General features: G+C 40.5%; 1 protein-coding gene across 5 annotated transcripts in view; it reads right to left on the bottom strand.

The window, feature by feature from the left end:
• RSPRY1 (ring finger and SPRY domain containing 1) overlaps positions 1–27,649 on the bottom strand; it is a 38,651-nt gene that overhangs the window by 9,079 nt on the left and 1,923 nt on the right. For 2 of the 5 annotated variants that reach the window (XM_075101935.1, XM_075101934.1), the window contains exons 2-11: positions 17,526–17,711; positions 13,805–14,301; positions 10,009–10,061; positions 8,343–8,455; positions 5,501–5,627; positions 3,889–3,947; positions 3,477–3,543; positions 2,798–2,929; positions 1,417–1,532; positions 519–662 (exon numbers count right to left, since the gene is read on the bottom strand). In XM_075101935.1, coding sequence (XP_074958036.1) covers positions 519–662; positions 1,417–1,532; positions 2,798–2,929; positions 3,477–3,543; positions 3,889–3,947; positions 5,501–5,627; positions 8,343–8,455; positions 10,009–10,061; positions 13,805–14,151 — 1,158 coding nt within the window. In that variant the 5' untranslated portion in view covers positions 14,152–14,301; positions 17,526–17,711. Of the gene's footprint in view, positions 1–518; positions 663–1,416; positions 1,533–2,797; positions 2,930–3,476; positions 3,544–3,888; positions 3,948–5,500; positions 5,628–8,342; positions 8,456–10,008; positions 10,062–13,804; positions 14,302–17,525; positions 17,712–19,038; positions 19,104–19,855; positions 21,250–27,649 lie in introns of those variants that run through there. The other 3 variants (XM_075101937.1, XM_075101936.1, XM_075101933.1) reach the window with 3 other exon arrangements.

Raw genomic sequence — 27,649 nt, forward strand, 5'->3', positions numbered from 1 at the left:
CTACCAGCAGATCCAATGATACCATGCCCTCCCAGAGCCAATTTAAATAATTATTTCCCATGTGAAAATTAATTTAATATGAAAGTATGTTAAAGAGAGTAATCAAATGGATGCTTTGTGACCTGTGTAAAAGTGAGTGCTTGACAATCTGATAGTCTACTTCCTCAAAACAGAGAGTAACCACCGGCTGTTATCTAAAGAATTTCCAAGAGACCAAGCCACAAGAAAGAAACCATTTCCCTGTAGCTTCCAGACAACAGCAAGCAGATCACAAGCTGTCCCTGTCAGCAGCTATGCATTACTTGTGTGAACAGTGTCAGTCTGTAGCAATGACAATACGGCCTTTTCTTGTACCACTAACTTCAGCAAAAATAGATTCATGAAAGTACAGAAAAAATGAAGGAAACACACAAGTGCTTAGTTACTACCACAGAACAACCAGAGCTATTTTCATGGGTGTTGTAAGTAGAAAAATACTGAAGTTACATCATCAGCTAGATGACATTACATGTACTCACATGATTGAGAAATTTGCTGTCTTTGGTTGCCCATCCTATCTGCATCACTCCTGAAGTAATGACTGTAACTTCATAGTACCAAATTCCAGAATCGACACAGAATGTACATCTAACGCTTTCAAAGGATGAAGCATCACATCGAGCCTACCAAAACCAAATCAAAAGTTAAGTTTCTACAAAATTAGTATATAAACGAGCCCCTTTCTTTCTTGGACCAAGTTTCTTCCATATAAGAATACACCAGCGTAACTTTAGAGGCATTTCAGACAGAAAGTGACCTCTTTATAGCAATAATGGTGACACAAACTAGCAAGTAGGCAAGACTGAAAATTGTTCAGTGGTAAGCCACAGGAAAATATAACCCAAAAGAAAACAGAGAGAATTGACAGAGTCAGTTTAAAGATTTAAAGACTAAGACAACCAAGACAGGAAGACCTAAGTCACTGGTGTTAGCTGACTCCTGGTATGAAGGACGGAGAGGTATTCCATGTTACATGAGTTAGTGAAAGTAACAGAGGAAGAAAAAAACCCATATGGCTGAGACAAAAACCCTACTGCTATTGGCTTTTCAAGACCAGACAGGATAAATAATAGGAATTACTTTGTGAACAATTTTAGTCAAAATGAGTGAAAAGGCAGGTGACTTAAGGATCCTCCTCACTTTTCTGAAGTTTTGGGGCACAGATACAGGTGTTACTTCACTGTGAACTTTTCTACAACTGAAACCAGTGTAGTGATGTTAACAGCCCTCTGACAAAGCAAGTTTTCTATACAAAGCTGGCAGAGAACTTTGATTCATTCTAGGAAATCACAGGAGCAAGTAGCAAACAAAAACAGTTAAAACCTGACTTTTTCTTCAGACTCCTTTTTAGGATGAAAACATGAAGTGACACCCTACCTCTAATCCATGTGGTGAGATCTTCAGGTATTCACTGACATCGTTACTGTTCAGCATAGCCCTAATGTTGGTCAAGTCAACCTTCTCATATGTAAACTGCCTGCCTTCTTTTAAAACTGCAAAATAAAAACAGCTTTAATCACTGCTGCAGCAAAACCTCATTTTAAACGTTTCACACAGTGGCAATCAGTCTCTCCAGGATGCAGTTAATTTTTGGCAAAACTGAATGAAACATTGGTATCTTGCCCACATGAAAACACCATCACTTCCAATAGACTGTGTGTTAAATATCCTCTGCGTATGAGGACACGACCTATACCTCTGACTAGAGCTCCTACAGTCCAACTACTACTTTCAGGAAACCCACAGGCAAATGTAAGGCATCCAAGTTCACATCAAGATGCCACTGTTTTGGGATCTACCATTGTATTTGTATATTCAGTTGGCAGTTTTTATGATTAATCACAGTGTAAAAGATTTTGGGGATGGGGAAGAAGGGGAAACCAAGGATTAAAATTTTTCTACCCTCTCATTTTCAGGTACATGATGAACTTGAACTGAGCCAAAGCAGCTCTTTCTCCCTGCATCCCCTTTTCACATGGAAGGATCAGAAGCATTTCTCTTGCCAGGTGTCAAATTGCTGACACATGCATGTTAATTTACAAATCAGAGGTCTTCTCTTAGGACCCTTCATATATCCCAAACTTGCTACAACACTTACACAGATGTTTACTAACCACAGCTGACATGGGCATTCCATAAGCAGGCTAAAGACCCATAAAGCCCAAAAAAGCCTTTTACCCAAATTTATCCAAAAGGCATTAGAAACTACAAGGTCCTTAGGGTTGCTTCACCCTTGAAGTCACAACTAAACAAGCAAATTTGACAAATGTTAGTTACCCAAAAGGATAGATCTAGTAAAGAGCCTTGTCAAACGCTTTTCACTTTTGATCACAAGATCACATCTTTACTTTTCAAAGTCTCTGATAATCCTTTGAGACTGTGCACTGCTGGGGTATGATCACGGTAGTGACTGTCACCAGGATATGTCAGTAATCCAGCCATTCCACAGGGAGACAGAGCTGCACTATTTAGCTACTCTGCATGTCTGCTGAAGCATTGGTTACAGTGCAAAGAATAATATTCATTGCAGCTCTAACTCGCAGGGTACAAACCACTTCCTTTCACAGACATTTTCCTTGCCAAAATTTCCTTTCCATACAATTACACCCCCCGCCCCCCTTTTATTTAAGGGGAGTGATTACACATGCAGTCAGGTATATTTACAATAAGGGCTTATACAAAACAAACACGAAGTAGTCCTCCACCTCTTTGGAGAAGTGATTAATATTAAATGAATCCATCCCTTCATTATACCTACACAGATTGTCTAAACTCCACTGGGCACAGAATCCAACCTGGCGTTTTAAATAGTCTGGATTATCTGTCCATTTCTCTAGTAAGATCAGTTGGTCGCTAATGCACGATTCAGAAACTGTCATTTTATTTTCACCTGCAATTTCAGAGAAAAAAAAGAATAATTGCTATAAAATAGGAATAAGATTAGTTAAAAATAGTAACATTCTACAAACACAGTAGAACCCCTCCCCTCCTTATAAACCTCAGTATCACAAACAGCATAACATTCTTTCTCCAAGCAGATGTGAAATTAACTTAGCACTCAGATATACCACTTCTCAGCACGGAGCTGCATCATCAAGAGAGTATTAGATCATGGCTCTTCTCCATCTCTCTAATACGGATTTATTTCTTTTCAAGTAACAAAGGCCTCATGTCATGAGTCCTACAACAATTTCTAACTGGAAAGGACCGCACTGAGTTTAGCAAATACCTCAAGGGTTTTGAGCGGTAGAGGGGTGTCACTAAAGCAATAAATATTTATTCTTACCTGTAAGTGGACAAACATTTCTCTCCCACATTTGTGTTCCCACCAGTCCATTCTCTGTCATGCTTACAAGCGTTATCAGATGAAGCAAGCAACAGTCACGCAGTAGAAGCCATAGTACGACTGTTAAGAGCAGTATCCGGCTAGTACTTACTTGTTTGTGCAAACTTTTCCAGTGCTATTAGTGCAAAAAGCATCACTGTCGGATGGGACTGGAAGTTCTAAACATGGGCAGTAAGAAAAATTTTTTAATAAATACCCAGCACAGATGGATAGTAAAAGCTGTTAGTCTGTCACAGAACACTATAGGTTGAAAGGGTTCTCCAAAGGTCATCTAGTCTACCCTCCTGTTGAGAGCTGGTTTGGTACATCAAGCTGCTCAGTGCCTTGTCCTATTGACTTCCAATTATCTCCAAGGATGAAGATCCAGCACTCTCCCTGCAATCCCACCTCTATAACATATGTTACTAGTATTTACTAAACATGACCTGAACTTTTCACAGTAATAATAAACTGTGTTATATCTGCTATGCCTAGATACATACAAAAAGGCTGAAGAACCTTACCAAGCTGTGAAGTAAATATTCCAATATGCCTGGGCTGAGTAAGCCTATACTCGCAGGACCTACAAGAACATTAAAAATTAAATCCATCCACAGGCACTACCATATACTCATAATTGCACAGAACTTTTAAACACAAGGCAACAAGTTAAAAGAACATCTAAGGACTTTGTGGCAAAGCAGAACTATAATACAGAACAATCATCACTCTTCCCAGTCAAATATTTGCTACGCATTTAAAAATTACACAGTTAATGCCAAATTACAAACACATTCAGTATACCTGCTGTACATGGGTACAGAGCTCTAGCCACAGTTCTGAGTTTTTGAAGTAAGACTCCATCAGCCTCTGCATTTTTATGCTCATTACTTTCAAAGAGACTGGCTTCCCTTTGCTTCCGGAGTCAAAGTATAAAGACCAGCTACATTTATCAGTAGGCAAAAATAACCAAAACTGAGCATCTAATATAGCCTACTTGATAGTTAAATGATACAATTTGCAGCAGCACCATGGCAAGCAGCCAATATAAAGGCGGGGCAGGGGAGCCCTGAAATACTGTCTGCTTAATCAAGAGACAGTTACAAGGGAATCAAACTCTGGCATCTACGAACTCTAACAAATTGCAGAGAGTTCCAACACAGCATTCACTGATTTTCTGCCTGAGACAATACAATGAGAACTGTTCCATGACCACTAAGACAAAAGTAGATACAGAATCTCATTTTGACTTAGCATAACAGGGTCTAAGTATTATAATACAGAAACAGTTCCTCCCCTTGCTTGTTCTTTACTTTTTTTGACAGAAATATTGAAGCTCTTTTTTAATAACTATTAGGTGATACCTAATACTAGGTGTACTTTTCCCTCCTTTTCCTGTCTGCTTTCAGAAATGAAGCAAAAAACTAGACTCAAACCCACCCGTCAGCAGGAAGGAAACTTAATCATCAGTTTCCAGCAGGGTACTAGAAATGACAGGGAATAAAAAGTTCTATAAAATAAGTCACCCCAAAATAGAATTCCAGCAATTTTTCTTTTAAGTAACACAGAAGAGAGACTCTTTTCAGCTAAGTACAATAGAACAATACATGTTTAGCAGAAAGAGAATCTTTCTTTTTTGTTTCTGTACAGCCTCCAAGACTACTAATTTGATACTCCTGCCTACTGGCTAAAGAACTATGTGTTCTCAGTAACTCACGCACAGCCAGAGCAGGTCTACAGAAAAGACTGGCTACCATTGCTAAGGCAATATACCATAAACAAACACTGATCTACAATCACTAACCACCCATCAGAAGGATTTGGTCTTAAGCATCTGGGATTGTGAATGGCTCATTCAGACCGGTTAGTGACTGTTCAACATATTACTTTTACTTCTTTTACTGTTTACTTGTACTGTTACAAAAACATCAACAAAAAAAAAACTGAACCCAAAACACTTTACCACTTAATCAAGCAGTAGACTTGGTCACACCTGTCACACAAGATCTTCCCTTGATGCAGAACATTACTCAGTTCTAAGAAAACATTTCTGGACTAGTCTACATTGTGGGACCTAAAGCAGAAGGTGCTTCAGCAAGACAAACGCAGGATATCAGAAGAATCCCACAGCTTTACCTGCTAACTTCTCTGCTAAGCAGCCCAGTACTGCAGTTGTATTCCGGTGTTTGGCAGGGTGACAGGCATCCTGGCAAGCAGCAGCTCCACTTAAGTTTAATATTTCAGTTAACTTTTGTAATGCATCCTGAAAAGAAAAAATCAGAAATCTCTTCAACATTACTGTCAGATACAGTTTTCTCCCTAACTCAATGGAGTAGGGCAAATTATTTTTACACTATATTACTAAAGTCAGCATCATATTAGAGCCAGCATGGCTATCTTTTAAGATAGGAAGAAAACAAAGAGCAGATGGGAAGAGAACTTCAACATACCCAAGATTCATAACTAAAATTACCACTAGATTGCTGGTCATTGTTGTGATCAACAAGTCAGGACACCTCTGGATATACACAAGTGAGCTACCTATAGCAATAAGAACTTGAGTAGTAGATGAAGGCAAACAATACCCATCAGCACATATGGCACTACTGCCATCTAATCTGTTTCCAGTGTCCTAAAACTCACACCTTTTCCAAAAGAAAAGGGCTGGTTTAGACTTTAGAACTCAGGACTAGAGAGACATGCCCCCAAAAGAGAGCCCACATCCCCATCATAAATTTAGGATACCATCAGCTTTACAGGACGTCATAAATGGTATTCTTGACAGCATAAGTGGCTTTCTGTAGTCACACTAATTTAGGAAGTAACTAATGAGGGTAATGAATCTAAAATGCCATGCTTTGGCTTGCTTCATTCAGGCAGTATGGTATGGATAAAATTCAAGAGAGATCTAGAGCATACCCTCCATTTTCAGAGTAGTTAGGGTTTAACCTAGAGCCAGGACAAGTTATCCCACATGGAGAACCCCACCCCACAAAGTTCCAAATCGCCCTCAGCTTTCCAGATTTCATGGAAGTTTCAGCTGATTCAGACTGAAACTGCAAAAATCTGAGGCTCAGATCTAATTCAAATAGAAAAACTCCTCATATTGAAGTCGTCAGCAGGCCATTTAGAGAAAAAATGAGTACTGCTCAAGGTGAAAATATATGGGTTTTTTTTTTAAATTATGTTCTGAGCCATAGTCAAATCAGTTTATTGCACTAGAGTCTGAGGGTCATACAGAGATAACACTGAAAAGTAGTTATGTTCCTAAAAGAAAAGCAGTAAAACTAGAACTGATGAACAGGACCGATGCTAAGATGAAAGAATAGAGAAAGAAGAGAAGATGACTGAGCCATAGACTTGGGATGGAAAAGCCTCACTAAAATTAGACTCTTGACATACTCTGATACTGCTTTTAGCCATTATTAGAACAATCCCAGAGGTCAACTATTTTGAGTTAAATCAAGACTTTATAGAATAAACAGTTTACTGTACTGCTGTTTTATATTTATGGACTTTATAGCCTACGATAACAGAAAATGAGATACAGACTGCTGCTGTTCTCCAGCTGTCAGCAAAGTGGGGCACTGACTTTAAACCCTTAAGACCAAAAACTTAAAACTTAGAAAATGAACAGCAGCACACACTTTACCAGGCTGCATGTGATCAGCAGATCCCACAACTACAGCTCCTGTGCCATGAAGAGATTGCACAGGGGAAAAAAAAACCCAAACCTCTATGCACCCCAGAGACAGGCATCTTATTCCTTTTGTCTTGTTACAGTCAACTGTTTCATAACTAATTCCTTAAAATTAAAGTACCTAAATAAAAGTCATGTGGCTTTTGGAAAACAAATCCTTTGACTGCCAAGTACATTGTACAGTCAAACAGAAATTATGAAATCACTCTTCATATGGCACATTTACAGAGGTCTCCATTTCTTGATCTCTTTTTCAAAGCAGGCAAAATTTCTAGTCATAGCTTTGTTTTCAAAATAATTTTGCAGTCTATGTGACACTTTATACATTTAACCTGTTCAAAAGTCTCAGATGACTTTAATCAACAGCCTAGAGGAAAAAAAATACCACCTCACTTCAGGTAGTTAGAGAACTTGACTAGTTCTCTAGCCACTCATGCATTTATGCAAGACAAAAAGCTACCAGCGATTTATATCCCTAACAATGCAAATTGAAAACTAAAATTGGCAGCATAAGAAGTAGATTAATAAATGAATGCTGCAATGATGTCATCGTCAATTTCTGATGTAATGAGATGACAAGCATTTGAAGACAGACAAGTTCCCCGTACAATTATCACATTCAAAGGGATTCCACAATAGATAGCATCTTGAAAGTGCTTGAGGCTCTCACTAAAACACCTGCATCAATACAGGATGAACACCTTGGGTAATCTTCCCCATTCAAAAAACAGATTAGTGGTCAGTAAAAAACCCAGTTTTCAAAATTTGCCAAAACTGTAGCTAGATATTTTAGAGTTGAAAAATGAAATTTGTTTAAATAACACATGCACTTGCACTGCACTCCTTATGCGCAGGGCAGGAACAAATTCAAGAGTGACTTGTAAATGTGCAGCTTGCAGAACTTAAGAAAATGGCAGAACTCCTACTGCTTTTGCAGCATCTGTACACCCTCACTTCACAGCATGTATCTACCACATGGCAGGAGAGGACAGAAATAAAAGCAGCAAGGACCAAAGGCCTCTTGTTCTTCCCCATGGACCAGATTTATCATACACCCCCTTCCCCCCCCCCCCCCCCCCCCCCCCCGTGCTTCCAGCATTAAGTAGCAATTGGATATCAAGTCAGCACAAATTACTCAAAGTTCCAAGTTACACCCATTTTCTGAACAGCTAAGAGTCTTGCAATCACTGGTGAAACCCACCCGGAAGCTATCATGGGTGTGGCAACCACGAAAAACTGAAATTCAGCTACAGAAAAACACATACGCTTTAGACTCACTTTTGTTGGCAGTGGACACTCATCAAGTAGTAGTGTTATAACAGCTGGTCCCAGGGGATCTTCTAATGGAATGACTCTAATTAAAGATTGGACAACTTCCAACCAGCCTTCATCTGTCAACCACAAAACAGAAGTAACACTCAGAATTAACACTTCAATTCTGAAGTGTTCAAACTACATCCATAAATGTAAATTGAAAAGTCCTCAAAATTACCCAGTGAGTTTACAGACAGTAAGGAAAAAAGAAAACCAAGCAGTTTACTTTTTACATCAATGTCTTAGTTTGCAGTAGTTTAAATTCAAGTAGGAAAAAGTTTACAGCAGCTTGGGTAATAGCGAACACCTCTCTTGTTTGGAGAACAGTCTTGCCCAGGCCAGAGCATCCTTTAGTTCCCCATTAATATTAGAAAGGAATGCTCCCAACCAGTATGGACAAGCACTTTGTTCTAACTGTGATACTCAAGAGTTCAGTGTCCAGTGTCAACTTTTAAGTGTTAAATCCTGCATCCACAATGACACTGAAGAAATATTTCTTGTAGCCAGAATCAGAGCACTCTTCTTGAGTTCCCTCAGGTAACACAGACTTCAGAGGAACTGCATTAGCTTGTCCCATGCCTGGTGGTCTAAAGAAAATTTGCTTTCATAAGGAACAGCTCTTACTGTTTCGTGAGTAGGCAAGGGCTTCTACTTGCAAGTAAACAAGCCACATTCAAGATGTTAAACTACTAGTAAACATTTGGATTTACAAGAAACTAGTTCCCTTAGAAGTGAAAATACAGTCTGTAGCTGCATACAAGCGAGTGAGGTTGAAGAGACTTAGCACTCCCTCCAACAATGACAAGTAAATATAAATAACACATTGGGGTTTGATTTTTGCCTGCACATTCCCCCAAAAAACATTTTACTGAATTGCGGTGATACGTAATCAGGTTGACTAATTTATTTTGATATAGAAATACATTTCCTAAGACCAGTACCAACTCTACTAAGGCAGACAAAAATTCACCCAAACCAGATATTTGGTGGAGGTCTTGAGCTGGGAGAATTTCTCCTGTGGTAACAAAGACAAAAAAAAAAAAAAAAAAAAAAAAGAAGCCCTTGCACAAACATGGCTCAGCTTGCAGGTGTACTTAGGGACAAGGCTGGAACAACTACATCAATAAAGTGGAGGTCTAAGGACAGCAAAAGCCAAACCAAAAAGCGCATACTATTTGCCAATGCTGGAACACATGGGTTTAAGCCATGTCTGCACACATATACGGTTGTTTCTGCCTTACTGCAAAGAGACATTCTTTGTGGCTTATGTTTTAATATCATTACAATGTATTTGTGGCCATCCGTTGGCTGCTTCTGGAGAGTTCATGTAAGAAGATTAACACAGTTAAAAAAAAAAAGACTCAGGCAAATGCAAATGAGCTCAGGGAAACTTCTAAAGGGCAGAACTGTGTTTTGGATCCCACATCCCTAGAGCTACAGGCTAGCATGACTTTTTCTTCAAGAGGAGGGTTTTTTGGGTTGTGTTTGTGTGGGTGTGTGGTGTATTGTGGTTTGGTGGTGTGTGTTTTTTTTTTTTTTTTTTAATTTATTTATTTATTATTTATCTTTTTTTTTTTTCTTTCTCTCCTTTGGAGTCACAACTGAAATGCCCAACACAGTGCCTTGGTACCTGTTTCTGCCATTTCATGCAACGTGATCATTGAATAAGGAGGCTCCTGGTCACTGAAAGAGATATTACACAGGTCAAAATTTATGTACAATCATCAACATAATACACCAAATAGAATGATAATACACAGACAGAAAATGAATCCAGTAAGTATCTACCAAAAGAAAGTTATACAGGCTGCAGACTGCTAACGTCATTTTCAGATCTGAAACACAGATGGCATCTGAGCCTTTTTCAGGCTCAGAGTCAACATCTGCACATCTACAATAGCTGATAAATGAAATGGCGATCCATATCTGCATGTCTAAAAGCTAAACATAATGCTTAGGCATCATGCCATTCATTAGCAGGGTTTCTAGAAGTACCTAACAAGAGACTATATGTCAGAGGTCGTGACGTGAATGAAGAGCAGTGCACAAGGGACATCGCTTAAACATTTTTTCCCCCAGAAATTCTCTGCAAAGTAAATACATAAAAAACCCCACAAAACTATGATGCTGTTAGGTGGCCTGCCTCTCAGACTTCAAACTCATTAACAAGAGCTGTAAGAAATAGTTAAGGCAGTTTAACAGAAGATATTTAATCCAATTCCCTTTCCAACATGAAAAACAAAAAGTTCGGTTAGATCAGTTCCTCAGTCTGGTTTGCTGCTGCAATGGCAAGAACCTATGGCCAGTCCTTATCTGCTTATCTGAGCAGGCACTGCTGTTGAAAGTACCTAAAGCAAGATCTCAAAATCCTATTCAGTAAGCATCTCCAGGTCCAGAAAAGGCTCATGCAGCAGTACATCCTAAATGCTTTATTCAGTGCCACTGAGGCATTGTGAACCAACGCAAAGCTTACAATGATAATGTTTCACACTCCATTTCTATCACACACCTCTGAAATGAAACCAGAAATGCTAAATACAGATGAATTTTAGAAAATTTCAACCCAGATTAACCCTGCAGATAAAGCTACCTACTTGGGAGGGCTTAATTATAAAAGAAGAGGAAAAACCCTCTCAGTTATGACTAAAAATATATGATTAAAATACATACTTTTCTAATTGAAAAACTAACACTCTTCAATAGTTATGTAAGAAAATACCTAAGCTTAAACACATTTTTATATTGCTGTAAAATTGGAAACAAATATCCCCTCCCCATCTCTTCCTTTCTTCTGGAAACTCACCTCCCCATCAGGAAAGAGCATTGCAATGGTGCAAGCAGCATTACCTCAAGGATGTAAAGACTCAAAGAAAGAAGAAAAAAATACCACAAGTACAAATAAAAGCTAGGATAAAAAAGGAAGAATTTTTTATCAGCAAGATTTCTGATTTGGTCATGGGTAGCAGGTGTTAGCAGTCCTGGCACCGAGCAAAAGAGAGTTCTGCCCCACCAATTTTCCATTTTAAACACTTAATTTGCAAATATCCCCACCTTCCTCATTTGGAATCAAACAGTAATTTTATTAATTTCTTAATTTGTAAGGCAGCACTTCATATAAACCCCCAAAATTATTCTTCTTCTGAGGCTAGGAAATGAAACTTAATTCTTTTCCTTCTAGAAACGAGTTATCTCAAGGTATGAGAGGAAAAAAGCAGTTGTCAAACTGTTATAGGTTTGAACTTTGAAGTTTGATGAAACAAACCAAAAAACCCAACAAGAAACCCCAAACAAACAGCAAATGGGGAAAGCAATTGTTCATTGCAGATCTCAGCGCAACAACTTAATTTACATCTCTGTAATTGTAAATGTAATTGTAATGTAAATTTACAAATTACATCCAAGTGTCCCCATGTATTAACTTTCAGTCCAGAATTTGGAAAAAAAAAAATTGTCAGAAAAAGGGTTTTGCCTTCCATGCTGTAGACTGTCATCTTTCACTTTTTAAGGCTGTACTAGCACACTGAAGCCCATATTTCCAAACTGCTGTTACTTACATGGTTTCATTTTAGTTTGACTTTATTCCTGTACATTTTTTGACATGAAGAGATTTGTCAGCTTCCCTACCGTTTTCAAAACTGAAAAATCAGGTTCTAGGAGGAACAGGTAATAATGGAACATACACTAAAAACCAAGATTTCCAGACATGGACTTCCACACACTCCCCCCATGTGAGCATTCCTATTAATCTGAAAAGGGCTATCATTAGCTTCAAGTCTAGGAAAAAAGACTCCTTAAGTTTTTTTCAGACTCATTTAAGACAGCTTGCCTTGTGAACAGACCCTCCATTATTCATAGCTGTAGGTCTTTGTCTTATCTGCAAGAACCTGTAATATGTAGCTGTGTTACAACACCGGCTGTGTCTTACCAATGGCCTTAGTATGAAACAGGGGAAACAAATACACTAGTATGGCCCACTTTTGGGCTCCCCAGGATGAGAAAGGCATTGCTGTAAGTGAGTGTGTCTAGCAGAAGGCTACTGAGATGGCTGGGGGCTGAAGAACATGGCATATAAACAAAAGCGAAGAGAATCTCCATATTCTGAAGATGTTCAACACTTGACTGGATAAGACCCTGAGCCACCTGCTCCAGCTAGACCTGGGTTTTAAGCAGGAGGCTGGAGTCAAACTACCTACTGTCCCTTCCAACCTATGTGATTGTGTGAGTCAAAGTATTTCACTTGAATCTGTATTTAAAAAAGATACAGTAGCTTCAGGAATCTGTCAAAAACAGTACTCCATGATCAGTGAAATAACTATGCTTACTTTGTCCCTCAGTAGCACAGGAAAGTGCTTAAAAGATCACAAAACCAATTGCAAGACCCACAGGAACAGGATCAACTATGCACAAAAGCGTTGTGAAACAGCTTAAGGAGCTGTGCTTAGGGGAAGGGGAAGGCACGTGAGATTAGGGAGAGATTTTCAAAAAAATCTGCCACGATTTTAACTGAGTGATTTGAAGACACCACAAAATAAAGCCTGTTAAAAAAAACCCTCTTAGATTTAAATGTTCAGGAAAAAAGGTATGCCCTGGTATCTCCATTTAAAGCATTTTACAATAGGAAGGCAAACTCCTCCTCTGCAGGCACATTCCAGAGTAACAATGCATGTATATGGATCAAGGCTCACTTATCCTGAGCCTCAACCACCTTCATCCCCAGCCATGAAGATACAATAGTGCTTTTCCTTCTGTTTTGGTCGTTTCAATGCCTAGCCTGCACCTAACCCAAACGCAATGAGCTAACTTAACCCATCATTTTTAAGGTCCTTTTAAAGTTCGGTAGAAAGCAGCACAGAAGAAAAAAAAAAAAAAGGATGCTTTGCTTTGAGCGTGCAAGGAATGCAATACTGGGATCAGGAGTTGAACAGCCACAACATGTGGTCTTTAAAAAGTAGTCAGACTTATAACTGGGAAGAAAACCTCCATCTGTTTATACAAGCTGACAAAGATCAAAGCTCTCAGTTTTGCTTAACCATTTTCAAATAATTAAATACAGCCTGAAAACAGTAATCTTGCACAACAACCAATTTTTAGGACAGAAGATGCCAAACTCTGGGGTGTTCATTGCTCCCCAAACTGTGTATCTGTGCCAGGTAAGAAATACTGAGTACACTCCTCATCGCACCTGGGTGTAGGCCCATACAGGAACTGTGAGAAAACTCCTCAGCTCCTGGAAAAGTCTGTCCCTGGGCACTCAGGAGCTACTTCTATTACCTAGGAAAGGTGCTCCTCTCCTAAGCCTCCAGATGAAAACACGCAGCTGCTTCAGGGAGGGTCAGGTGTAGATCGGTGAGAGGATGGAGTCACAGTTTGAGAGAAGACAAGAACATTTTCATTCATGTTGAATTATTCCTTGAGGAGGTACTTACTTATCTACTAACGTCCGAATTACAGCCAGTGTGTCAAGTACTAGCCCATCCACATTCTGTTTTTTCCTTCTTGGTTCATGAGGCCCTCGACCCCTCCTGGGTGGACGGACAGGGTCCCTTGGGTGGCTTCTTGCTTCAGGTACGTGTACTCTACTGTTCTCCGTTTGCCGACTCTGAGATTCTATGTTGTCTTCTGCTCCACTGTCATCACGGCAAACACATGAGTTTCCCATATTGCCAGCCCCCAAGGCTCCCAGTAAGCAGGGAATGTGGTGCTCTAGAGTCAACAGTAAACCTTGCAAAAGGCTTCTGCTAGCATAGAACACAACCAAAGCAACTACAATCATCTAGAAAGTTTTAAGAGTGATGTTTGTGTGATCCTGAATTGTGATATTTTTGCATTATAAGCGTTGCTACCAGCTGGAATGAATGGGAAGTTGGAGACTTAGTTTCCAATATAATCGGTTATAATACACATTGGTCATCCAGCAGGAGGTCTGAAAAAGCAAACCCAAAACAAGAATCAGTGTTACTACTTCTAATAAATAACAGAAGAATTCCTATTTTAGTAAACAGAATCAGTCTTGGTGGATAAAGCACCTAGGAGACATAAGGTTTGGACCTGAAATCTATTGCGTGGAAGGAAAAAGAAAGGAAGCGGAGGAGTAGGAAATAAGTAGCTCCCACCCACACACCATTCCTTTCTACACTACCTATTATTTCCCAGTTCTTCCATGACTTCTGGATGCAGAGGAACAACTTTGTCCTTAAATCTAGCACACTTACCCTTTAAATGGTAAGTATTAACAGTTTCATTTATTCTTTATTCTTTAGAGACACACTGCTTAAGCCACACAAGTAAAGGCTGCACATTTAACGTTCTCATTTCACATCAGGAATATTCAGTGTCATTTCCAGACTCACTCTACAAAATACTCTATTATCTCAACAAACAATTGATTTAACACTGAACTCTGTGTTTAACCCATCTGCACATAGACATGTCTTTTTGGAACATGCCTACATTAACTGGATTCTCACCCAAAGAAGCATCAAGTACCAACCATGAAATGAACAGGTATTACAGACACCATTTTAATGCCTACAAATCTAACTGGGATTTTGAAAGGGGTTGTTTCCTTGCAGGTTGTATGCTTGTTCAGACTTAGTGTCAATCCACTCTTCCCTTTTTTGGGATTCAAGACTGTTTCAGACATTCTTTTGTTCTTGATTCTAATGGTTTGTATCAAATACAGGCTCACTATTAAGTGGGACTGTAGGGCAGTCCCTCAGAATCACTGAATTGAGAATGCTAGAAAGAGCAAAAGGATTCAAAACCCTGCCTCATTACAAGTTATTTTTCAAGCCATAGGGTGTATTTCTATAGAACATTATATTAAGTCTCAGCTAAAATAATGCCCTTCAGAAAACATCTGTATTAGGTTTGTATGGCAAGGTTTTGGTAGCAGTGGGGCTACAGGGGTGGCTTCTGTGAGGAGCTGCTAGAAGCTTCCCCTGTGTCTGACAGGGCCAACACCAGCCAGCTCCAGGTCAGACCTGCTGCTGGCCAAGGCTGAGCCCATCAGCAATGGTGGTAGCATCTCTGGGATAACAGATTTAAGAAAGGGGAAACAAAAACCCAAACAAAAACCCAAACTGCACAATTGCAGCTGGAGAGAGGAGTGAGAGTATGTGAGAGGAACAACCCTGCAGACGCCAAGGTCAGTGAAGGAGGAGGGGAAGAGGAGCTCCAGGGGCCAGAGCAGAGATTTCCCTGCAGCCCATGGTGAAGACCACGGTGAGGCAGGCTGTTCCCCTGCAGCTCATGGAGGTCCATGGTGGAGCAGATATCCACCTGCAGCTTCTGGAGGACCCCATGCCAGAGCAGGCTGCGACTCCATGGGAAGCCTGTACTGGGGCAGGTTTTCTGGCAGGACTTGTGACTGTGTGGGGGACCCACACTGGAGCAGGATGTTCCTGAAGGACTGCAGCACCCTGTGGAAGGGACCCATGCTGGAGCAGTTTGTGAAGAACTGCAGCCCATGGGGAAGACTCACATTGGAGAAGTTCATGGAGGACTGTCTCCCGTGGGAGAGACCCCATGCTGGGGCAGGGGAAGAGTGTGAGGAGTCCTCCCCCTGAGGAGGAAGGAACAGCAGAGACATTGTGTGATAAACTGACAGCAATCCCCATTCCCCATCCCCCTGTGCCACTGACGGGAGGGAAAATCAGGAGTGAAGTTAAGCCCAGGAAGACGAGATGGGTAGAGGGAAGGTGTTTTAAGACTTGGTTTTATTGCTCATTATCCTACTCTGATTTGGTTGTCAATAAATTAAACTAGTTTCCCCAAGTCAAGCCTGTTTTGCCCATGACGGTAATCAGTGAGTGATCCCTCCCTATCCTTATCTCGATCCACAAGCTTTTCGTTGTCTTTTCTCTCACCTGTCCAGCTAAGGAGGGGAGTGATAGAGTGGCTTTGGTGGGCACCTGGCATCCAGCCAGGGTCAACCCACCAACATCATTTCACGACTTACCTACTTCAAGCATGACAGAATAAATAACTTAAGACTAAACTCATGTTATTCTTAAAAGAATAAAGTTTAACATTTAAGCTAGAAGTTATGAATATCCCGTAACAGGTTATTACTATTCTACAATTATTAAATAATCTATTTAATAGCAGACATGTATCACCATAGTACAAAAAGAAAGTCAAAGACAGTTGCCATCTTTCAAATATGAAGGGCTCCCTACCATCAGGGTCAACTGGCAGCTGTGCAATTGCTGGCTGCCAACTGGAACAAGACCATAATGACATTATTTGGGAAGCCAGACACTGGTCATATGAGCAAGCCTCTGGATGTACAGCCACCACTGGAAAAGCACTGCAAACAAGCTCTCACAGATGCTTCTGTAGGTTTGAAGTACATTATCTTCTTTTAGCATGGTGAAAAGTGCAGTGTTAAGACATTAACTGAAGGCTAACTTGGGGCAGGGTGGGAAATCCCTCAGGGGATATTAATTGCAAAAAAACCCCCAAAATATTGTCTTCCGGTTCAAGAAATTCCTGAACCACAAATCATAAAAGGGTTTCAGCATACCAACATGCTTGTCTTATTCTCTAAGCAGTTTGACCACAACAAGAGGTGGGACACCAGGCTCAGGAGTCCTCACATCTGAGCCAATACAGCTGTTAATCTCAGTCAGCCAGGAAGAAGTAGATGTGAGGGTGCCAATATAGATGCATAGATCTTAAACAGAACTGTGTAACATCACAACTGGTTCAAGTGACTTTTAAAGGTTAGGAGGTTTCTGGTTGGTTGTCTTCTGGTGTTCTGGGTTTTTTTTAGAGAAGAGCTAGTTATAAGAAATGCAAAAATAAGTCTTCCAAAGGAAAAATACCCATATATTTATGAATGCTGATCATATAAGGCTATTTTAGTAACTTATGTTACTAAAATGTAAAACTGCTTTGTTTGTGTTACAGATTTAGAATCTGAATTTAGTTAAGCTGTTCTGTAACTTAAGAAAGCATTAATGCAATGAATCCACCCTATCAATAACATGAGTATGGAAAAGTTTTATTTTAGGGATCAGCAATGAGTAAGAACCTATGTCTATAAAAATAGACATAAGTCAAGATTAAGACTGATTGACACCTAGGTTTTTCTGTTTGACAACTTAAAGTACGATTAAAAACAAGCTACTATGATCAACTCACCTTTAAGTATGTTTGGTTCAGGAACAGTTGGGCTTGCTTACAAACTGCTGTAACAGAGGTGGACTGTACTTCTTCAGGGTGCAGCAGTTGTATCCAGAAAAGCTGCACTCTATAAGCCTTTATTGTGGGCAGTGAGACATGACAGTTGACTCTGCTTTCACTTTTGGGAAGTATGCTGAAGAGCCCCTGAAGATAGAGGGAAAAGAAAGAACAATTCACATGGAAACTGCCTTTAAGGCAGACACATGACACTTCCTCCCTATGCTGATATTTTCAACCATGTTCAGCCTTTACAGGGGAAGTTCTCTCAAGGCTTCAGAAACCAGTTTGCCACCTACTAGCTTTAGGACTAGACACAGCTAGAGAAAACCCAATCTGTTTTTGCAGCTTTGGTATTCCAGACACCATAGCAAGTGCAGAGCAGTGACTGACTCCTCCCCTCAAATTACTGCTTACAGAAGGAAGAAGGGAAGCAATAATATCTGTTCCAGATCACCCTTCAGTAGAGTAAGGACAGCAGAAAATAAAAGCAATTACACCATAGAAGTTGATCAGATAAAGAGAAAAGATAAATAACAGGATAAACTTCCCTTATTTAGTAAAGAGCTGAGTTTGACAGCATTCTCTTGGCTGTTGCTTACCATCACATACAAGGAGTTCATTGTCAAGCCTCAGACAAACCAAAAGGCTGAATAATTAAGAATGTAAGGAAGGAGAGATCGCTACAGATCCACCTTGCAAACCAGCTTGTCCAGATAGAGTATGAATGCATGGAGAGAGGTTCTAAAGTGCAAAGGAAAAGCTTTTTAAGAAAAGCCTTTTAAAACAGTGATGTACTAGATTGCATTTGAGCTGGCATATTTTTTAAGGACAGCTTTACAACATTGTAATGAACTGTGGCTGTAGCATTAGGCTGCTGGTGGCTATCCCAACTCCCTCCCTCTCAATGCTAAAGTAAAGAGGACAGAGACATCAAACTTCAGGTCAGCTGCAGGATGGAACGGGGAAATACAGTAGAGAAGGGAGATGCAAGTGATGAGAGTGATCAATTCTGCTTCTGTCCAAACTCACAGACCACAGTGACACAACCAATGCACAAAACCAAAGGCATTTTGCACATCATGAAAGATGAAATATATTGTTGTTTCAGTAGGAGGTAACAATCTCTGCATACAAAGATGGAAAAAAGTTTTAAATTTTATTTTCAAGCCTAATTTTTGCAAATCCCTGCTCTCAACAAAACTTGGACACAAGAATATGGTTTTTTAATTCCAAAAATACTTAACAGTCTACTTACAAATACTGTCAGAATAAAAGAATAAAAGGGTTGGTTTTTTTAAGATTTTGTGTAAAAGAAGAAAAAAAATTCAAGGAGCAAAACGAGATTATCAGAACAGCAGTGTTGAGGTAGGCCAAGAGAAGCTTCTTGTCCTACCTGGCAGCAGATACTTAAAGCTGGGCATAACAGCAAGCATAGGATAATGGACGAATAGGCTCTTTCTAGCGTGCTCACCTGAGAGTCAATAGTTCAGTCTCCTGAGACAAAGGCCGCATGTTTGTTTTGCTGTTAAAACACCCCTAAGGAAGAGAATGAATCTTTCATAATTCATTTAATTTTTTTCAGTAGTTACACAGCTAAGAGTCTCTGCAACTGCTTTTAAAATTTAGCAGTCTTCCATTATAATGTTGTGACCAATTGTTAACCAAAGTGTACTAGTTTTCTTAAAAATTATGCTATTGGAGAATTTATTGTGGTTTGACTTTTACCGTTCATGTTTCAATATCACATCAAAACACTCTTTAACCCAAGTATGTTATGAACTAACAGCTATGATACACCTAAGCACCAGCACAAGAATAAGAACAAGTTTCCCGGGAAGGCCACTGGAATAGAAACCTATTGCCTCCTGTCAGGGCTGCAATGACACTGTGCAAACACTGTTTTATCAAACAATTAGTGCAAGACAAAGTAGATCTGAAAGTCTTCAGATGAAGCAACAGTGCATGAAAATACCAGCAAGAGCTAAGCTGTAAGACAGAAAGAAAACAGGTTCTCTATGTTAAAAGCTGTGACTGCTTTCCCTGTGATTAGCTCGACTTTATGACATTCAGATACAATGCTGTGCTAAAAAGCCCCATCCCATCAGTTTTGCACTTACCCAAGGAATATTCTTTGGCAAATTTAGCAAGTGATAACAAGACTATGAAAGCTGTTCACAACAGCAGACAGATTTGTAAAAGTGATAAAACTTTTATTTTACTTTGAAATGGTATTTTAATAAAAGCCCCATGTTTTTAGTGCAAGAAATGGTAAAGGCAGCAGCCAGTACCTGCTTTTCAACAGGTGGGGTCATCCATTCACTCTGAATTCTAACCATCAGGTGCTACTTTGGGATGCAGGATTACGAAGTTGCCAAACAGGTGATCAAAATATAAGTTTTTATTCTATAGGAAGTATCTGATACCCATACCTCTCTCTCTGAACAGGTACTGTGAAAACAGCAGAGAATGCCACTGTCCAACACCTCCTCCTTTACACCAGGGAGCACCCGCAGGACACCCATTGAACGGCTGCCTCAGCACGGCACATTTTCTCCTAAAAAAGCCCCAGGCTCAGAGGCCATTTGAGCTGGACACCAACCCTGCACAGGAGGAACGCAGCTGCCGGGGCACTTGCAGACTCTGCCAGCAGCAGCCTCCCATGCCACTGCCGCCCCCACCGGCTGTCGGGACCACCCCTACTACAGCAAAGCAGCTGCTCTCCTGGTAGGCTCAGGCATGTGCATGGATGCATGAAGGAGTTGCAAGCTGCATAAAGTGACCAATTTGCCACAGCTGGAAGTCCAAATGTGGGGGAAAAACACCCCATAATCATAAGCCATTGAAACAAATGCTAATTGAGTGAATTTGCACCGGCCTGGCAGCGCAGATGTCCAGCCTCCTCAAGAGAGGCCTCCTCTTGATCAACCAACAAAGTATGCCAATGGAGAAGTCAGCTCCGACTAGCATTAGGCTCATTTTCTCTGCAATACGCAGCCCAAGAGTCAGTGATTCATCCCCTCAAACATTCGGCTACAGCCAACCATAATACAGCCTCACAATGGAAAATGCCTCTCCTTTCCATAAAATGGAATGCATTGCCAAGCAAACAAAAAACCTCATGCACTTAAATGAGTGAAGAGGGTTTCATCTACTAGAACTACTTTTCCAGCTTCTGCCACTGTTACAAGAGTAACACCATCCTCTCAAGAGCAGATTAACATAGGAGCTCAGTCAAACCACACAGTAAAATTGACAGCTTTTCAAATGCAAAAATGTGAGAATTTGGGGCAGCAGTTTCTTATTAAGGAGATAAAATAATTAGAAAAATTTCCTCAATATTTCTTCCCCAAAGAAATGACACTCCTAAAAAGGAAACGATGGAAACACTCGTGATGCCAGTCTGATGAAAAGTTCAAACTACCATGAGAAGGAAACACAGCTATGAATTGCTGCAAGATAATAATCTTCAATGCAGAAATAAGAGGGGGAAGAGGACAGTTTGCAACTACAAGCTTTTATTACATGGAGAGGATATCAGCTTTGAAATGATCAGGATAGGTGCTGAAAACCAAGAATTTCCAGTAAATTAAATACAATTATAATGTGAAATGGCTACTTTCTCAGGAGATCGCATTGAGATCTGAGGTCAACCTCTCAACTATAACTAATGAGAAAGAGCTACCTGGTGTCCAGCGTGGCTACCACACCAAGAAGTGGACTGCAGGCTTCAGGAGGAGCAAGTAAATGCCATGCTGTTCTTTCCCACGTAGTAACCAAACATCATATTGTGTAATCTGAAGCAAACCCCTAATTCAAATCTATTTTCTTTAAAAATATCCCAGAGGGTTAAGATGAGCATCAAAACTCAGTGCATGCATTGACCAACATGCAGCATGTCACCATCCCACATACATCACCACAGACATTTGCTTTCTTGCTGTAGTAAGAGCACCCTAAACTAAAAGCAGACCGACCTCGAACACCCCTGTTTCACAGAAAGGGAAAGAAACTGATTACCTCTCAAAAACTTTCTAGCGTCTGCCCAAGTGCTTGTCAGAGAAAACCCCAAGGTTGTGCAGGGCTTACGCAAAAAATTGGGCTTTAATCCTGCAGCCTTCTCTAGGTAATTCTAGCTTTGTCAGAACTGCAGAGTAGTTGAAGGATCTGATGATCTCTTGTTCCACTTGACGTGATAATAGCCAAAGGAGAAAGACGCAGCAGATACTAACTTCCAGAGTAGTTTCTTTTTCTGTAGACTCACTATGAAAGTCAGATTTTATAGTCACCTGTACATTGGACTGCTTTGACTTTTTACTTCCCTTATGTCTGATTTAAGCTGGTACAGGGACACAAATTGCAACACAGATTTAAAGTGAACTTCACTGTCCCAAGTAGGTTTGGTAAAGAGAGACTCCTGCCCTGCCCACATTTTCCCTTACCTCTGGAAAAGGAGAGACCCCTGCCCAGGGCTCCTCAAGCATCAGAGACTGTTCTGCTACAGCACTTTCTGAAAAGAAACTGAAGCATTTACCACCTCCTAGCTTCCTCCATCTCAGAGGTCATAAGTTCTCATCTCACAATCATATAGGTACAACAGTCTTTTGTACCATGGCCTTCAGCGAATCTGAGCTTCACTTTAACACTTTGTCTAAACCACCAATTCACTGCTGGTATCAACCATGTGCAACATGACTTGCTGGTTCCCTTCTCCCCAAACTGCAGACAGGTCATTACATTTCTTTTCAGAGCCAAAAGCTAAGCACTGAGGCAAATGATACACATCTGAGATAATGATCTTTCAAAAAATATAGGGGTATCTGACAGCTCCAGGGAAGTGGAACAAGACTTGCCTCCAGCAAGCTGATGTGGCAGAGCTGTACAAGCTCTGCAGTTGCCCAAGGAGCAGAGTACAATGTGCTGCTTCAGCAGTGGCAGGAAGATATGGATAACACCCTGCAGTTGACAGGGAGCGCTAATCCTACAAACTGAAGGGATACAAGCACACAAAATAAAATTGATTAGCTCTACCATATTAAGTTTTGGCAGAGACATTCATTTGGAGGCTTATAAATAAACCTTTCGATTAATACAAGCTTATCTTCCTTGCTGCCCTGAAAGTTACAGACGTTAACAATAAACGAATTTGCTAAATTTTGACAAAAACATTCATGATACCAAGACTCAAAATTAAAACAAACCAACCAACCCGAAACCCACAAAAAAAGAAAAACCCAAAACAAAAACAAAAAAACCCCACACCCCAAACCAAACCAACAACAAAAAACTTTCCACCAAACCACCACACGAAACAAAACAAATTCCAGAACAGACAGTACTGGGAAGTCTGGGCTTTTTCGGTACAAAGGAGAGGTGCAGAATTGCATAGAAACAACAAAAACAATGCATGTTTTTTTAAAGCTTTTTCTATTACATTTAATAATACCCATTTCAGAAAGGATAAGGCTTTACCTATATTATTATCCAGAAACCAATGAGAGTTCTTTTCGGTTACAGGGAGATCAACTCATTGTAGTAAACTGCAATAATACATACTTAGTTTAAGGTACCTCATATGTCAACAAAAGATAAACTACAGAAGCATTCTGAGGTGCAAATCAAGAGGGAGCTCAAAACAATTCACATGGCGTAGTCCTGCCATGGAAACTAGATCTAGGGTTAGCACAGAGGCATCCGAGTAATCACACCGTAGGCTATGGAAAGATGCTCAGAGCAGGGACTGCTCGAATCAGGGGCAGATTCTTGTCAGCAAACAACTGCCTTTGTGTAACAGAGCCAAAATGGTGAAATGCAATAGTTGTGCTGTTTCTTGCCTGTAAACTCATCTTAGTGCTTTTGTTTCTTTTAAGCCAGAGCTGGGGCTTGTTTTCAAAGGAAGGTTAGGTACTGAACTACCCTGTAGAAGGCTGAACAGTCTCCTGCTGTAGACCACTGAAATGAGCCCAGCTAGATGGCATGACTAAGCTGTTACAAATGCATAAAATACACTGAAAACAGTTTTGAATGTGTGAAAGATTTTGATAACCTTGCTGAAAAATTCAGTGATGCCTCTGTTGGAAGCTTGCATTGTCGACTGTCTGACAACTGCCTCAGAGAGCAGAGCAAAGATCAGACAGTGTCTAGACCCTCCTATTCTCAGCCTCACCAAATTTGTCACTTTATGACACTGGTTATCATCTCAAACATGAAAAAATCTAACACCACCGCATGAAACAGTCTGAAGAATCTTCCACTTGTAGTTCATTCAAGCAGCATTGGAGGATGGCCCAATCTTTCAGTGCCAGTAGCTGAGAAACAGTTTTGTGACCTTCCTTGCCAACCACAGAAAGCCAGCAGCTCTTTCTTTGCTAGCCTAACTTTGGGACTGCCCAGCAGAGCAGGAGACATCCTCTGATTCTCTTTCCTCCTGTAAGTGGATACAGCATAAGCTATTCAAAAGACTGCCATCACATCAAATATAACATGTAGGTCACTAGGTCAGCAAACCTGCCTCAGAGGCACTAATGGGAAGTGTGATCCCTGATCTGGGGCTTCCAAAACTGAAATCTACAGAACTTGATGCACAGCTCTAGGCAGATCACTGGAACCCCTTAACTCACCTATTAAAAAGAAAACCAAAAAAGCCCCCATAAGAACCCAGCTTTGCTTCTCCCCATTTGTCTCTTCAGGTTCTGCCTTGTAGCTCTCTGCCCAGCTACAAATCTACCATGAAAGCACACTAGAGAAGAGATCCTGATGTTGGGTAGATGACCACATCTAACACAAGTGCTTCTGTTAGCAGCAGAGCCAGTGACTCCAGGTCTTACAGGTATCCTGCTCCTACCATGGAGCTGTGATACTTTTTTTACAGTGTTTTAAAGCCTCTACCTGCATGAAGAAACTCGGAGGAAGTTGGTCAGTGGGTTTCAGGGCTCCTGTGGCCAAGAGGAGGAAGGGGACGGACTGCAGAGAGATGACTCAGACAAGCACACGTGGGTTAAGAAGGGGACCAAAGACAAGCATGGTCATGTTTCACAAGGCAGTCTAAAACTGGTTTAAAAGTACGTACCCATTTAGTTTGTTATGCCTACACATCAAAAAAGGCAGAAAGCTCAAAAACCATTTAAGACACTCAAAAACCTGTAATGATAACAGGAACACAAAGCCATGGTTATCTGGGGCTTTTCCTAAATAACTTTGAGGAATGTCAGGAAAATTGAGATTAAACTGTTTTATTAATTATATTTCGGTACTTTTTCACCAAATGTACCAGAAGGTGAAGCTCTAAAGAGAAAAAAAACCTCACCTGCTGTTCAATTTTTTAAACACCTTTCACCCCAGGACTGATGCATTGACCAAGAGTTTGACTGCAAATACATACATCATTCTTCACTTGTCATTAGGTGAACATTTTAAAAAGCAGTAAAAAACTAAGCCTTCCCCATGTCTCCAGCTGTTCCCAGACAGCCATGCTTTTAGAAAAAAAGACCACCACTGTATCTGCTGGGTTTTCTTTTCAATATCACTTTATAGCATCTTCCCCTGTCTACAGGAAGGTATAAAATCCACACAAATGGCACAACCATCTGGCCTGTAGTTCACCAACTGCCCTCTAACCTATGATTCAAGTTATATTAACATCAGTTTGTGCACATGCCCTGAAGCAAGCAATCCAAAAAGCCATACCAATACTTCAAATCAAGATATCCATCCTCAACTCTGGTCCCTTCTCCTCATGTCCAGCAGAACACTCAGATATTCACAAACTTCAAGCAAAAGTGGAGCACTTCCTATAGCAAAAAAGCCTTAGAAAGGGAGAAAAATAACTACACTTGCACATGTTTTGCATGCCTAGAAACCACTGCTTCTCCAAGGAAAAGGATGGATTTCTTGTCACTGATCATGGCAACTCATGAACACCCATTAATAAACGTACATTAATAAATAAGGAGCAGTACCTCAGCCCAGACTTTGAGCCAGCAAGTACCCCTGCCAAATGGGCAAAACCTACCAGATACACAAAGTTCCCATGGCAGAGTTGGGTAAATGTCTTAGCACAAGCTTGGCCACAACAGTGGTGGATCAAGGTACGAGATCACTACAAGCACAGCTGAAGAGCCATCATGATTCACTGCTCACACAACCTCAGTAGTCATGCATGAACATTTGACTTTTATTAGACCTCAGCAACATGATGAGGAATAGAAAAAGAAATAGAGATCATGCTGTCAGAGCCACTGCCACGCCAACTTCGCAGTCACCGCATACAAACCAGGAAGGGAAAACAAAAATATACTGTCAGGACACATGGAAATGAAAAGCACAAAATGACACGACACAATTCTAATCAGATCTTTGAAAGACAATGAACCCCAGCACAGCACCTTTACCTGCACTACTTTAAAGCAAGGAATAAATTCAAAGTCTACTGAGCAATCATAAGCTCAGAAGGGGCAAAAAACCCCAAAGCCAAACAGTTTAAAATGCTGAACACAACATATTGACAATGGAGCAGAACGGGATGAACTTCATCACATTAGCTTGCCTTCAATTCACTACAAGGTGATGGCATTTTAACTTGCTGCCTCTGTGTTGAGAGGGAAACCTGAAAGTGCACATGACAAGCTCTCCTCCGTTTTGCGAGGATACCACATTACCTAAGTGACTCAGAGAGACCAACAGGACATATTTCAAAACACAGTATGTTATCAGCTAGGGGAGATATTGATGTGAAAGAAAATTTGAACAAAGAAACCTAAAGAGTAACAGGCCAGTCAACATTCCATGACAAATCACCGCTTTTATCACTAACTTATTGCTTAGGCTACTAAATACCTCCCTTTTATTCCCTAATTTTAACAAACAAGCGAAAAGCTTGAGGGAAAGGGACTTTCATATCACCTGACAGGCAGAGTGCAGAAATGTCCCACTTCATAGGAGGGAGCGAAAATACTTCATCTATTTCAGCCCATCCATGAGGTTCACAGCAAATGAAGCATACCAAGAGCCAAGTCCTCCGATGTGAAAATACTGAAAAAGTATCGAGGAAGAGCACTGAGAAGCTGTGCAGGAAACCATCACATCCCTCTAAGAAAAAAAAGGCGAGCATTGAAAAAAGCACAGAACAAGATAACAGTGAGCTTAAGGGAGCCACTGAGCAATCACTGAATTACAAGGCCAGAGAGTAGGATACCAGAGTGGCTAACATGAAGCGTTGCAGTTGAACCCCATGTACAGGAGGCTAAAGGTAAACAAAAAGGAAAATTAAAGACTTAAAGGAAACTGATAACCCCACCTACCCAGAAGAACACACCAATATCACAGCTGAAGATAAGGGAGGCGCGTGGACTAGCTGAATTAGCTGTATCAGCAATCCAAGAGTAGGTGAATAACTGAGACTAAGCTAAGAATCAGCAATGGCAAGTAGTAATGACAAGAGTTGTCAATGATGCATAACTACATTAAATAACCTGGAGGAGCTTCCTACACAAGCTATGGACAGCAGATGCTGAAAACTTTTAGAGCTAGTAAGAACCTCGAGAGTGTGTTTCGATGAAAAGGGGAGAGACAAGGAGAAGCAATCACATAACTACAGTTGTGTTTCATGCACCTGAAAAAGAACACACCAGGAGAAGTACACAACCTGTTCAATCAGGCTTAGAAATGAGAACAAATAGCAGAGATCGGGGCACAAAGCAATAACAGTAATGTCCTAAAGGAAGAGACACAGGACCAGGTGCCAGCAGGAGAAAGGACCTCTTCTGCTGAGTGGGCTTCAGCAGAAGAGAACAGAGACATACACAAAAGCACTTGCAGAAGAATGGGCCAGATTTAGATCAAAGAATAGATCAACTCTTTGCATTTTGATAAATGTAAATGAAAAATACATTTAGCAGCATCCTAGACTCTTAAAATGATACCCCAAGTTTTGAGAATGCACAGTCCTCAGGAAATCCATAGCCAAATATAGGAGTCCAAGAGGACGAGCGATTATTTCAGATGGCTCGTAGGTGATGAGAACTCCTAAGATATGTGCATAGTTTAGCAGGGAAATAGCAAAGGTTTGAACACTCAGAAGTAAATGG

This window comes from Phalacrocorax aristotelis, chromosome 8, assembly GCF_949628215.1.
Source record: "Phalacrocorax aristotelis chromosome 8, bGulAri2.1, whole genome shotgun sequence".
NCBI classification, from domain to species: Eukaryota; Metazoa; Chordata; class Aves; order Suliformes; family Phalacrocoracidae; genus Phalacrocorax; species Phalacrocorax aristotelis.